The 13,750-nt window shown below is 34.6% G+C and overlaps 1 protein-coding gene across 2 annotated transcripts in view; it reads left to right on the top strand.

The window, feature by feature from the left end:
* The window catches only part of SETD3 (SET domain containing 3, actin histidine methyltransferase), a 135,487-nt gene that overhangs the window by 105,103 nt on the left and 16,634 nt on the right, over positions 1–13,750 (top strand). For both annotated transcript variants that reach the window (XM_036748002.1, XM_036748001.1), the window contains 2 exons: positions 8,233–8,291; positions 9,154–9,268. In XM_036748002.1, the coding sequence (XP_036603897.1) occupies positions 8,233–8,291; positions 9,154–9,268 (174 nt within the window). The remainder of the gene's footprint in view (positions 1–8,232; positions 8,292–9,153; positions 9,269–13,750) is intronic.

The raw sequence follows: 13,750 nt of genomic DNA, 5'->3' as shown, positions 1-13,750 counted from the left end.
CCACCTTTTTACTCTTCCTCCTGTACTCTGCAGTCCAGCAACCCTGGGTTACTTGCTATTCCTCTAATACTTCAATCTGTCTCCTAACTGTGCTTTTTCACTGCCTGTTATCTATGCTTAGAATGTTCTCTTTCCTCAGCTCTGCTTCCTGGCTTCCTTCAAGTCTCAGGTCAGATCCCACCCTCTGCAGGATGCCTTTCCTGATTGCCCTCTTCCCACCTCTCATGCGCCCAACACAATAGGTGAAATTACTTAAATCATGCATCTCATGTATAATTTTTTGTATTAGAATGTGAGCTCCTTAAGGTCAGGGACCATGTTTTTGCATTTATTTGTAACCTTGCTGTTAGCGGTGCCTAGCACATAGAAAGCATTTAATAAATGCTTGTTGGTTGCTCATGTTCTAGCAATTAACAATAAAAGTATTTCTTACATATAAAAAATGCCTAACAAACATGTTTACTTAAACATGAAAATGAGTATGAGAAGCATGTTTCTTGTTGTCTGAAATAGGTATCGTGCACATATGAGGAAACAAAAGGAAACGGTCTTCAAATGATAAGCAAGCCAGTAAGCTTGATTTTATTCCTGGCAAAATGCTACGACATTTTTAAAGGGATAGTTACTGAACATCTAGAAAAAAGAAGTGATCACAGAGGGCCAGCATAGCTTCATCAGGTCATGTAAAATTAACCTTATTTCCTTTTCTGATAGGTTACTAATCAGTGCTGCAGATATATTTTATCCAGATTTTGGCAATTTGACAAATTCTCTCATGCCTTTTTGTGGATAAGGTGGAGGTGAAGACTAGACAGTAATGTAGGTAGGTGGACACAGGACTGATTGGCCAAGCCCAAAGATGAATCTGTCATTAATGGTTTGTTACCAATTTGATAATCAGTCCCTGGTGAAATGCCAAGATCTGTGCTCGACCTTGTGTTGTTAAACATTTTTATAAGTCACTTGAATAAAAATATTGTTCACATACTTATCAGACTTTTGGATGACAGAAATTAATTCAGGTAAGCAAAGCACCTACTAGGTGCTAGGCACTGAGTGTGCAAAAACATAAATAGTCCCTGCTCTCAAAGAGCTTACATTCAGTTAGATAAACATACACATGCACATGTATCATATATTTACATATATATGCTAGAAAGGATTGTTAACATGGAGTGAAAGTTCCAAAAAGATCTTTACACTCCAGAACGCTAGGCCAAATCAGACCAAATGAACTAAGCGTGAAATCTTATGTTTGGGTTCCAAAAATCAACTTCACAAGTACAAGTTGGGGGGAATCATGGCTAAACATTTTGTTTGAAAAAGAACTAGGGGCTTTACTGGGCTTCAAGTTCAATATGAGTCATCAGTGAGATATGGTCGCCAAGTAAGCTTATAGAATTTCATTTAGCATAATGCTTAGGACTAGATTAGTGATGGTCTCATTGTGTTTTGACACTGTCAGGCCACAACAGGAATATTGTGTTTGCCTCTGGGTGCCATATTTTAGGATAAACTTATCTCAAGGGATGACCAGGATGGTGAAGCCTCAAGATCATACTATATGAGACTTGGTTGAAGGAATTAAGGATGGTTAACCTGGAGAGCAGACTTTTGGGGTGTAGAGGGGAATAGAGGAGGAATAATGGCTGTCTTTATGTATCTGAAGGGCTATAATTAGACTTGTTTTGCTTGGCCACAGAGGATAGAAGTTGGAACCGTGGCTAGAAGTTTCAGGGAAGCAAATTTAGGTTTGATAATAAAGAAAAACTCCCCCCAAATTAGAACTTTCTGGAGCTGGAATGGACTGCCTCAGCACATAATGGAAGTCACAAAATGAACTAATTTAAGTCACCTTATGGTCAAATAGTGTGCAAAACTGAGTGGCTGCTATAAAATATATCATCTTTCTGAAAAATACTACTTGTGCTGCCTACTTCATCAGATTATAGTGAAAAAATCATTTTGTCAATTATATGGTGCTTGTAAAAATCTGAGCTTTTAAAAAAATTTCTTTCTCCTCTAGTACCTTACACAATGCTTACACATAGTAGGCATTTAATGTATTATTGAATTAAATTTATAGAATAGAAATATAGTTCTTGATTACCATTGTATCTAGCCCTGGCAGATCTACTTGTGGAATAAAACATTAAAGCATAAATACAATTCGTTGAATCCTCTAGTGGTAATCTCTTTCACTTCTCTGTTTCCATTTCTTCTTTTAACTGCCTTCCATCCAGAAGTTTTTTTTTAAATCCTCTTAGCTTTATGTAATTTGCATTCCTTCTGCCCTTCCCCTAGTCGGTTTCCTCCCTTACCTTCATTCCTAATCTCTCTACCTGCTATCTTTTGCTGTCCTTTCAATCATCAGTTTTCTTTCTATGCGTTCTCATTCTTTATCCCACTCTTTCTTTCTGTTTCCATCAGCAGTGCCCCTATTTTTTTAATCTCATTACTTTTCCCATGCTTTCCCCCATGTGATTGGAACATTACTCTATATTGGCTTGGAGGAGGCTCTTTTCATCTTTACTAGGTGGGTGGACGACACTCTGAGTCAGTTCATGCTGCCTTCTCCTGCGCCCACTCTCTGCAGAGAGTCTGAGATGTGCTCAAAGATCATTTGAGCCAGGAAACTGGAAGATTCGGTAGAGACACTGTCATACGGTTGCTATCTTTAAGACCTTGCATATCAGGATTTTATTGGATAGCAAAGAAAGAGCAGATACCTTTCTATCTTTTCTAGACGGGATCAGGTTTCTTAATTTCTTATAACTTTTATATATATCCAATAGGGACCAGAATCAAGGTTCAATGACCCTAACTCTGACTGTTTTAATCCTTTAAATTTAGGAGAAATCGAGCCATCCTTAAAATTAGATCCACTTACCCACTGAAAAAGCTCCAATCGTAGCTCATCTTTGCCTTCTTTTTTAAAGATCATGAACAAACAAGTCACTTCACTTCCTTCACCTGTAAGATGATGGGTTAGATTAGATGACCTTTAAGGTCCCTTTTACCACTTCATCTGTGATCACTTACCTAGCAGTGTGTAGTGTGACAAAATGATGTAGTGTGGTGTAGTGTGACAAAAAAAATGATCCCTTTTACTTAGAAAACTTATCCATACAATGTCGTGTTTTATCAATTAAACCAGAACTAATATGTTCGTTCTAAAAGTACTTCTGGACATCCTTACGCTTTAATAAGTAAGTGCCTTGGGGATAGGAATTGTTTCATTCATTGTATCTGTAGCCCCAGCACCTAGCACTGGGCCTGGCACACAGCGAGTACTTAATGCATGCTTGTTGATTGGATGCTTTGATAGACTAGCACTTGTATTTTTTCTGAAATACCCATATTGTGAGGATTATTAATTCATAAAATTCTTCAAGAAGGAAATATTTAGGATTTAACTAAAGTCAAAAGTGGTATTCTACACTAAGAAAACAAATTTTCCTTTTGGTATACTTAAATACCTTATTGCCAATTATTGTTTATTCAAAGACAGTAAGAACTTGGGCTCCTTAGAAAATCAGCATAAAAAGAAATGAATATTATGTAAGTATATATACATAAATTTTGAGACACATGCCATGTCTCAGATCATTTAGGGTTGAAAAAGACCAGATTCCCTTCCCCCCAATTAATCACCTCTCTAGTTCAAACAGTCTTCTTTTGAAAATTATTATAATGAAATACTCACGATTGTATTTAGAGGGAAAATTTTTCTATCTCAAATATTTTTTCTTTATACAAAGCTTTTCAAAGCTATTTCACATATCCTTGATGTTTCTGAATTAGGAATTCAAACAATAATGAATTCTGTTTATTTTGGTTCTCCACAGAGGTTTTGTTGTTTGAGCTTAAAATAAAACTGCAGCTGATTTGTGTAACATATATTAACTGTTTGTTTAGTTTTAGTACATTTCTGTATCTCTCATTTCTGATCAACCTGAAAAATTTGCACGCTGTGCAGCAGCCATCTTCTCCTATACTTTATTAAATATCTGTCAATTATAAATATCAAGGTTTTACATTAATGTCAAGATAGTGCATCAAAAATTCATGGAATATGTGACTTTTTCCAAGGGTATTTAATACTTAATGCATTTGTGTCATTTTTCTTTCTAGATATATTGACAGGTTTTATTAAGTGTTTGTTAGGGAGATTTTATTTTTATCAGGGGACTATAAAGAGAAGCTGAATGCTAAATCAATTTTTAAAATCAGGATATTGTTCTTTTTTTTGTATCTTCAAATATTTGTAAACCATAGGTTTTAATGCAAATTCCTTCTTACTTTTATGTATTTAATATTCACAGCAGTGGTCCATTATAGAACTTAAATCAGACTAAATATACCGACTTTATCTTGATTTCTTTAAACATAGCTAATAGAATCCAATATGGCAGATTTTAAAAAATACATCTGGTAATGTTTAGTTAGTTTTGATCTTTTTACTGAAATCTAAAATTTTAGACTATGTAGTTATCATGAACATATTATATTAGATGTGGTAGATCTCTTGGATGTCATAAAGAGTAGTATCCAAAGAATGAGGAATAAAGGAATCTTTTTAAATATCCAACAAACTCTCTCTAATGCTTTGTCAACTCTAAGAAAGCAGCCATATCTTTATTGTCCAGCTTCAAATTTTTATCTCACTAAACAAGAAAAAACAAACATAACTAATCCTTATAATATATTAGAATTTTCCAGTCTTTTAAAATTGTCTCTTTTAATCTCTTGAAAGGATTGTATTTGGGAATTTATTCTGGGTTCAAATTTGGCCACATATTGGTACCTACATTTTGAATGTCTTTGATGTCTGCCTATAATGGGACCTTTGATGAAAACTATTAATGAACCCCTTGAGCTCTCTAGTATATTGCTATTTACATGATATTTTATGATCACAGCTAAAGTAATTATTAGAGGGAAGATGTTTCTATGTTCCTGTTACATTTTTCTTTCTAATGTATAACTGTTCAACTAGCCCGTAGTAGGAAGGAAAAAGGTAAACCTGCATACAATTTATCCCTGAGAATGAGAAATATTCAGGTAATGCCTTTTTTGCAAAATAGGATATAAAGCACAGAGCCTAGTACATTTCTGGAAAATCACGGTCTCTGTAAATGAGTTATTAGGGACCTTTGAAGATATTTTCCTAATTTTCGCTAATATCTAGCAGTGAAAAGCCATAAGTTAAAATATTAATTCTGTCAAGACTTCTAAATAAAAGCTGTTTTGAATAGAAATGGTTCTATTTTTAAGGGTTTTTTTTTTTAGATAAATGGAAAATTATTGATTACCCACAAGTCTCCCAGGTTAGTCACATCATTTTTATGGACAAATCTTTTCCCAATCTTTGAAGAGTTAAAAAAAATCATCTTATCCTTAAATTAATTACATTTTCTTAAGATAACAAAATTATTTTTTCCCCAGTAACAGGTACCTGAGCAGGTAGCCCTTTTGATTGCCATTACAAACATAACTGTTATTTAAGCATGATGCTGAGAAGGTCTTGCCCTAGCATAGATGAATCATTTTGTAGAAAAGATCTGACAACTCTATGATTATTGCATCCTTTAGAAACATATCTCTACTCTACTGTAACTCCAGTAGGTGGCATTAGTGCCACAATAATGAGATCCTTTTCTAAATGGAAGTATTTGCCAACATGCATGGTGTCAAATTTTGCCTCAATATAACTGTTAAGTTCATGTTCTGTGGCAAAATAGCTTTTTTTAAATTAAAGGTAAGTGTAAGCATACAGTTTTACATAAGACTGTTTCTAAATATTAATGCAAATATTGTATTTTTACAGCAATAATGGCCTACAAAAATCAGTCTGTAAAAATTCCATTTTTTTTCTTCAAGAGCAAATAAACTAAATCTTTTCAAATAAATAGCAATAAGTACCAGGCATTGAGATATTCTAGACGTATAGGTTCTGAATTTGTGCCAGATCTGGTCCCCCATTATTGCTTGATTTTTGTGAAGTTCATTCTTTTTTATTATGGTTGCTCTTGTACTTACCTTTGTGTCGTGGCAGGACGGTAGCAGGTTATGTATAAAAAGAATCGGTGAGTGTAGGGAGATTTCCATATAAGTCATGAAAAACCCTCAGGGGTCCAATTTTGAGAATTGCTGCAACATGTCATGCTTTATAAGTAAAACTATTTTTTAAAATTTGCAGTAATTGTGACATATGGCATAGTATGCAATATACTTTTAAAAAGCATATTGTAATGCTTGCAAGCAGCAAAAATTGAGCTTTCTTATTACTTTAGATTAAAAAGGTGGGATTTGTAACATTACAAAAATGTCTTTAAGTTCTTAATTTTGTGCATTAAGACGATACAAAAATTTTTGGAATCAAATTCTTAACCTTAAAGTTCCATTTTTTAAAAATTACTTGTCACTGACTAGATTCTAAATCATACTCGTTCCCCACTTTCAATACTACAAATAAAATGGGAAAGCCATGGTTTAACTGTTAAGTATGTAAAAATGTTTTTAGAAATAAAAGAATGCCATGCTTTGAAACTCAACCTCAAAAATCATCCATATTTGAAAAAAAATACAATTAAAAAGCTTCAGTTTTATTCCTAGGCTACGCATATTTTTACATCTTGTCAAACAGTGAGAACAACTTTAATGTAAATGTCAAGAAGTATCTCTCTAAGTGACCTATGCTTGTCTCAGCTATGTAGTAAATCGACAGTGATTTCATTTAATTTTATTTCAATAACATATTTAAGTGCCTACTGTGTGCACAGTATTGTGCTAAATTATGAATTTTCCTTATTTAGCAGACCTTTCAGTCCTTGGTTAACAGTTGAAAGCTGCTTGCCTAATCATTATGCTGTTTTGCATATTGACTTGAGATTTGTTTGCTTTATTTCATTTTTATAGCAATTTTAGTTTTGTATGAATATGTGACTATACTTTGGTTCTTTTTCTTCCAAAGGGTTAAAACAGGGCTGAAGACTGGAGGGGGTGGGGGGAAAGCAGGCACCTGGGAGCTAACACCCAATTGGCAGCCTTTTGTAATATATAATTTGCCTAAAATTGCGCACTGAGCACAAGCTTTTGTTTTCTAATTGATTTACGGTTTGAGCCACTTTTACCTCATCCCCTACTGTCCTGCACACGGTGCCAGCGAGTACATTACAGTGAGAGATGATAAATTACCATGCACTTGTGATGCTAATGCGTCAAGAGTAAAAACTGCATACTACATAGAGCTTCATGCATTAACAGTGGTGCAAAGATACAGCCAAGCAAAATTTCATTTGTAGCTCCGAAATAACCATTTGTTCATTTGATCACTTACTGCAATCTGTCTATCAGACTATAATTGAACTTGAAGATTGAAATTATACTGTTACAGCTTTTAATTTCTTAATTGAGGCAAAGTTTGAAAGTGCTTGCAAGGTCTAGAGTGAGGTGGGTGGCAGGGTGGGAGAGAAGATATCAAATATATGATATACTCTTATAAGTGCTAGATTTTAGATATTTTACGAACTGTTCTTTTGTCCAGAAAAGTGCAGTAAAAATTTTTTAAAAGACTTAAAGATTTTATTTTAACTAAATATCTTTAGTCAAAAATTTATTACCTCATATTTAATTATTTCTTGATGTTGTATTTTTCTTGATTCTGAATACATGTGTGCATGTAAGATGCACTTGAACGGAAGAAAAATTTATTTCCCTCCAACTGATATAAGTCAGGGTAAATAAAGGAACTTTTAATTTATTAGAGTGTGTTTGAATATTCCTTTTATTGGCATGAGAAAAGATTTGAAATAAATTCATAATGCATACTTGAGCATTAATGAATAAAGATGCAAGAGAGGGATAGGACAATCACTACTTTTGAAGCTTCGTGTTTTTACTGGATCAGACATTTATAGCACAATTATTCTCCACCTTTTGGAGAGTCAGTCCACCTTAAATTTTATTTTTGTGTGGTGTCTGTGGGTTCTAGTCTCGAAATATGAAGAAGCAGATTTATGGCGGCTGCTGGGCACAACAAATTAAGTTGACAGTGATGTATGAGAGCATAATAGCATGATGATCCCTCTGTAGCACGGCTGGACGCCTCCTGCTTCATTTGGCTCTTGTTAGGATCTGTTAGGCAGCTAAATAATGAAATTCTGCTGACTGATTTCTGTTTTCCCCTTTTTCTCTTTTCTCTCCTTTCTTAAAACTTCTAATTCCCAGACCCATCCTAATGCCAACAAACTGCCCTTGAAGGATTCTTTCACTTATGAGGACTACAGGTTGGTATGCTGTGTTTTCTAAGGTGGGGTTTTTTCATGTGAAATATGGGGTCTTAGAAAGTAAGGGAAATGCTTCAATAAGAAGTAAGCCTGCTGTGACCATTTAAAACATCATAACAGTGATACTCTTTCAGAAGTTATAATGAATAGAGTGGATAAGTATCAGTATTTTAATAGCCATGTAGAAATTGCCATTAAACTGGAGTGGAGGGGGATTAGTTTAGATAGCCAAATGGCACTTGAGATTAAGATTAGTATGGTGGTCTGGAGGTTTTTTTTCTCTTTAAGTAGAATATTTTAGTGTAAAGTAGGGTCATCTTTTTTTTTTTTTTTTGAACAAAAAGACTTAAATCACTATGCAAAGTAATCAGAAAATAATGTACACCACACGATGCAATTCTTAGAGGATTTCTGATCATAAAATAGTAATAGACTTTACTTTTCATTGAGGCTGAAATTGAAATAAGATGCAGGGCCAGCATTTGATTAAAAAGGAGGTTAGAGAGTTTCTTTTTATAAGGAATGACATGTTATTTGTAATAAAGAACCACAGCAAACCTTATTGGGCCCATTAATGCCAACCTCATAATACCCTGTTCCATCTCTAGCTCTCCTTTTTGTGGAAACGAAACATATCCTTTCTCAACTCTTCACTTGCTGATTTCCTTTACTTCTTTTCTCCCTTTTGCCCTTCCCTCAACCTATATTTAAATGGTGTTAAAAAGCCTAAACATTACCTTCCTTGCTTGAGGAGAAGGCTTTGAAAATTTATGGGAACATAAACTAAAGTTTCTCATTGTTATACTTTGATGTGCATTTATAACCCTGCACCCCAGATAAAGTGAATTTCTCACTCTTGCAGGTGGGCAGTGTCTTCTGTTATGACGCGACAAAATCAGATTCCAACTGAAGATGGTTCCCGGGTGACACTGGCTCTGATTCCTTTATGGGATATGTGCAATCACACCAACGGACTGGTAAAAATTTCATTTACATCATTTATAAGCATTAGTGTTCAATAAAATTCTGAATTGTTATTAAAATTAATGGCCTTTTGTCATTATATTTTTAAAAATTTCATTTCACCTGCCCTTCTCACAGACATGCACACAAATACACATACCTCTTTGTGTGTCAGCCATGAACCACCGAGCATCAATATTAAACTTTTTACTGTGCTACAAACTGAGCTAACATTTTTTTTTTTTTTTTGCAAAAACTGTCTATTATACTTTGAGAATTTTCTTTTTTGCCCTTTTTATATTTTTCCCCTCCACTGTTCTTTCTTCTTGGCTTTCTATCCATTTTCACTGTTGTCTTCATATACAGGCTTCCCTGCCCCCTACCCTTTCTTTATATCACACTATTAAATATTTCTCCATCTCTGTTCAAAGAGTTGTTATTTTTTGTTCCTCATGTTAGGGTTGTGGAAGTGAACTTCCTCTTGGCCTGGTTCCTGGTTCCATTTCGCATCACTAGATTAATCAGGGGACATTTATGATATAGGACAGACTTATGCATTTTTAGGAATGATGTTATCACACCAGTTAAATTGGGGGTTTTGTTTATTTGTTTCACTGAGACCACAACAAAATAGTATCGTAACTAATAGTTTTTTTATGCCCAGGTGAATCTTATAGGGCAGAGGAGAACTAGACTGTTGTTCTTTATTAGTAAAATGGTAACATTGCAGAAAATTTTCAGATGTTTCTGAAATGTATTCTTGTGGCATATATAGTTTATTTTTTGTTACATGTCATTTGCTCTTTTTAGAAACAACATGAATAAAATTGAAAATCTTCTTAAAAAGCATTTCACAGAGAACTAAAACAAAATTAGAAATTTACCCATAATTTAAAATGTATGTCAAATACATGATAAGGAAATCTCAGTGCAAATTTTAAAAGGCATATATCAACAGGTATCTTGAAGAATCAAAGTAATCAGATGGGAAAATAAAGGTTCCTACTCCCCCCAAAGTTGCCTTTGCATTGGTTTTGAAATTTTCTCACATAATTAACCATAAATTTGCTCACATAAATAACAAAGAACTGACATTTTTATTATTTGTGAGAGTTATTAAATAATTCTGTTTTTGTTTTTTCATTGAGACATTTGAAATCCAGTACATATTTGTTCAATTTAAATTGTTACATTTTTCTAATGTGTATTCGTTTCTGTCACTTTTTTCCTAAATAAAAAAAGCATTCATAAATAAAAATAATGAACCGGTTTGGACCAGTAACAAAAGTCATATATTTTTTCTAAAATTTTTGAACTGGAACAAAGTTACAATATCAAAATATTTGCTGAACCAAATGTGAACTAAATTAGTACATCATTTGATTTCAGTCCTTGCCAAGAGTATCACTCACATTTAAAAGGTATGCCATTTGACATCTTCCTTTTGCTTGTTTTTCCTACATATTTTTCTCAAAAAAAAAAGTAAATAAAACCCTTCCCACCTTTAGGAATATTCTCCATTATTCCAAATAAGAAAATGGTGTTTTCCTGATTTTACTTTGATAAATTCCAATATAACCTTCTGAGGTTGTAGATTAGCAATGTTAGCAATGTTTAACTAAGAAAATAATGTTCCTGAAAGGCAAAATCAGCTTGGTTGACCAGAATTTCTCTTTTTGCATCTGGCCTGATTTTTTAAGAAAATTTTCTGTCTATCCTGACTATATCACTAAGGGAGTGGGTAGAAATTTGTAACCCAGCAACGCTGTTTGCTTCCAGCAATGTCCCAAAAACCTGGTTATGGAAGCAGAAAGGGAAGAATTTAGTCTATTTCATCAAAGCGAAACTAGTGTTAGCCAACTGTAGTTAACAAAAACAACAACATTCAGAAAATGCACATACCAGCCCTCTGAAATGTTGGGTGATATGAACCATTTTTCTGGGCTATTCAGGCTTTGAATAAACAAATTTAGGTAACTTTTAAATTTATATTCATGAACCACAAAAAATAATTTAAAGAAATTCTCCATTTGCTCTTAAACTTATATGAAAAGAAGCTGCCTTTCTAAAGGCTGTCCAATTTAAGCAAAGAAGGGAGACTCTGCATGTGGTTTCGGCCACTATAATAGCCCAAGTACACAAATGTGTTACATGAATAACCAGTTCTTTTATTTAAGGATGTGAAATTTCAACCAGCTAGAATGAAGGGCTATCAGAAAGTAAGAGCAGAATTAACAGAGGTGTTTTTTTCAAGGCCTTTTTGTTTGCATATTGAAAATAATAATAAGAAATCCATTTGTCGAGGCAGAATAGCTTTCGCTTTTAGTGTGGTTTTATAGTTCTTAGGAATGCAGAAAAAAGGTAAAGAAATAGGTTAGTATAGGTATTGAACTTGACCAGAACTGGCAGGTCAGAGAGTAAGAGCAAATAAAACCCTTAAGAAAGGTAGCTTAGAACATCCTAGACTTATCAGTGGAGGTCACCTGATAGTGGAGAATTTCCCTATAACTGAATACTGTCAGCTGTTCAGTATTTTCTTTTCAGTGTTGATGAGCGTGTTGTCTGTTATTTTTCTTTTGTCTTTTCTGTTCTGTTGCCTTTTCTCTGTCTGGTTTAACCTTATTCTCCTACATTGTTAAAACTATGAGAAAGTGAAGTAAAACTCAAAAGTTAGTAGTAATTCTTTGTAACTTCATGTAATGGATCCCATGTCTTCTATTTTACTGTGTGACTCTGGACTTCAGTTTCTTCCTCCATAAAATAAGGTTATATTATTATATTATGTCGGAGGCATCTTGCAGCCCTAAACTCTATGTCCTATGAAATAGAGATGAAAGCAAACAGTAGCATGAACATAACTCAGAATGCTATTGCCAAGAAGTCGAAATCTCTGAAAAACATGTGGGAATTTTGTAGAGGAAATTCTCAGTAACATACGGGGTTCAATTAAATAGCCCCTGATGTCCCTTCCAACCTTGAGATCAGTAATTCTCTGAAAGTCTTCTGTGGTCAGGTCTATATTAGATTATAGTGCTAAATTGGGAATTTCAAGGTTTTAAAAAGGATGTGGGGAATTTGAATAGTTCAAAAATAACAAAAGCTAACATTTCTTTGGTGCTTTCTATATTAAAAAGCACTTTCCTCACTAACAGCTCTATAAGGTAAGGAGTGAAAAGATAATCATCCACATTTTTGCAGAGAAGAAAGTTGCAGTTCAGAGCAATATGGTGACTTCCCCAAGTCATAATCAGACTATGCTGGACCTAGACTTAACACTATCCTGTGCTCCCTCCTTAACATGATTAAAAAGCTGAAATATAAAATCTGCGAGAAAAAACATTGTAATTTAAAGTTAACGTTGCTAGTAGTGGTATTCCTAAAAGGAAAAAGGTCAGCATTTGTCTATTAGTGGAAAGTTTGAAAGTGGTCCAGTAATACTCCTAAAAAGTCGAGTTGTGTCAGCTAGCTCTCAGGGCTTCTTCTGAAAGACAAGTGGAAATCCCCTTGGTGAACCAGCAACACCTGAGAGTACAGACCCCTCACCTTCTTCCATACGGCTGTATTTGGAAGGCTGTTGGAAATCCAGCCTTCAGCAGGGAGGGCATTAACTGACTCCAAATGCCACATACTTCTTTGGATTAAAACATTTCATTCTTTGATATCAGGATGGAAAGGATTTCATACTGATATGTACAGGTTTGGACACATTTTTTTTTTTTTACCTTTGCCTTAAAACTTGGGACCCAGGTCAAACTTCGCATGTTACTATAAAAATGTTGCATGCAGAAATCTAGCCTTTGTCATTATGATATTCCAGTTGCCTCTTAGCAACCGAAGCTTTCTGAAGTTATTATTAGTCAGAGGAAGTCATCTCTTCAACAAGTTCCCCCCCCTTTTAATCGTTCCATACTTATGATCTTGACATATATAATTACCTCAAAGACTGAATGTTGATTGGCTGTGCTGAGAACTGAAGAGAAAAAGCATTGTTCCATCTTTCAAAGTTTATTGCTAAGATAGTGTTTTTAAACCAGAGAAAGTAAATTAAATGTTCACAATACTTGTATTTTTTGTGAAAATACATTTATTTATCTGATGTTTTAATTACCTGATACAGTTATTAAAAATTGATTGGCCCGCCTTTGCCAAATATGCCAAAATGCTTGGCCTTCCATCTCCTACCTAGTGCTGTTTTTCCCTTGACGAAAGGCTGCTGGGAGCCAGACAGGGCATCTTCCATCTGCTCCATAGCAGCCGTTTCCATCTGTACTAATGCAAGGGATCTTCCACATCCTGCTGCTAGCCCAGTTCCCGAACTGGGTTATGGAGAACCTCCGGTGCAAAGGAGAGCAACCTTCCCTTTGACTTCAAGCCTCCCATCTCCTGCTGTGCCTGTCCTTTGAGAATAGAAGAGTGGCACCCTCCACTCAGTGGTGAACATTCTCATACCTGGTCATGCCCTTCACATGCCAATGCCTCTGAACTGCCGGTCATCA

This window comes from Trichosurus vulpecula, chromosome 3, assembly GCF_011100635.1.
Source record: "Trichosurus vulpecula isolate mTriVul1 chromosome 3, mTriVul1.pri, whole genome shotgun sequence".
Lineage (NCBI taxonomy): Eukaryota > Metazoa > Chordata > Mammalia > Diprotodontia > Phalangeridae > Trichosurus > Trichosurus vulpecula.
The sequence above is the reverse complement of the archived record's forward strand: the minus strand, read 5'-3'. Positions and strand labels throughout refer to the sequence as shown.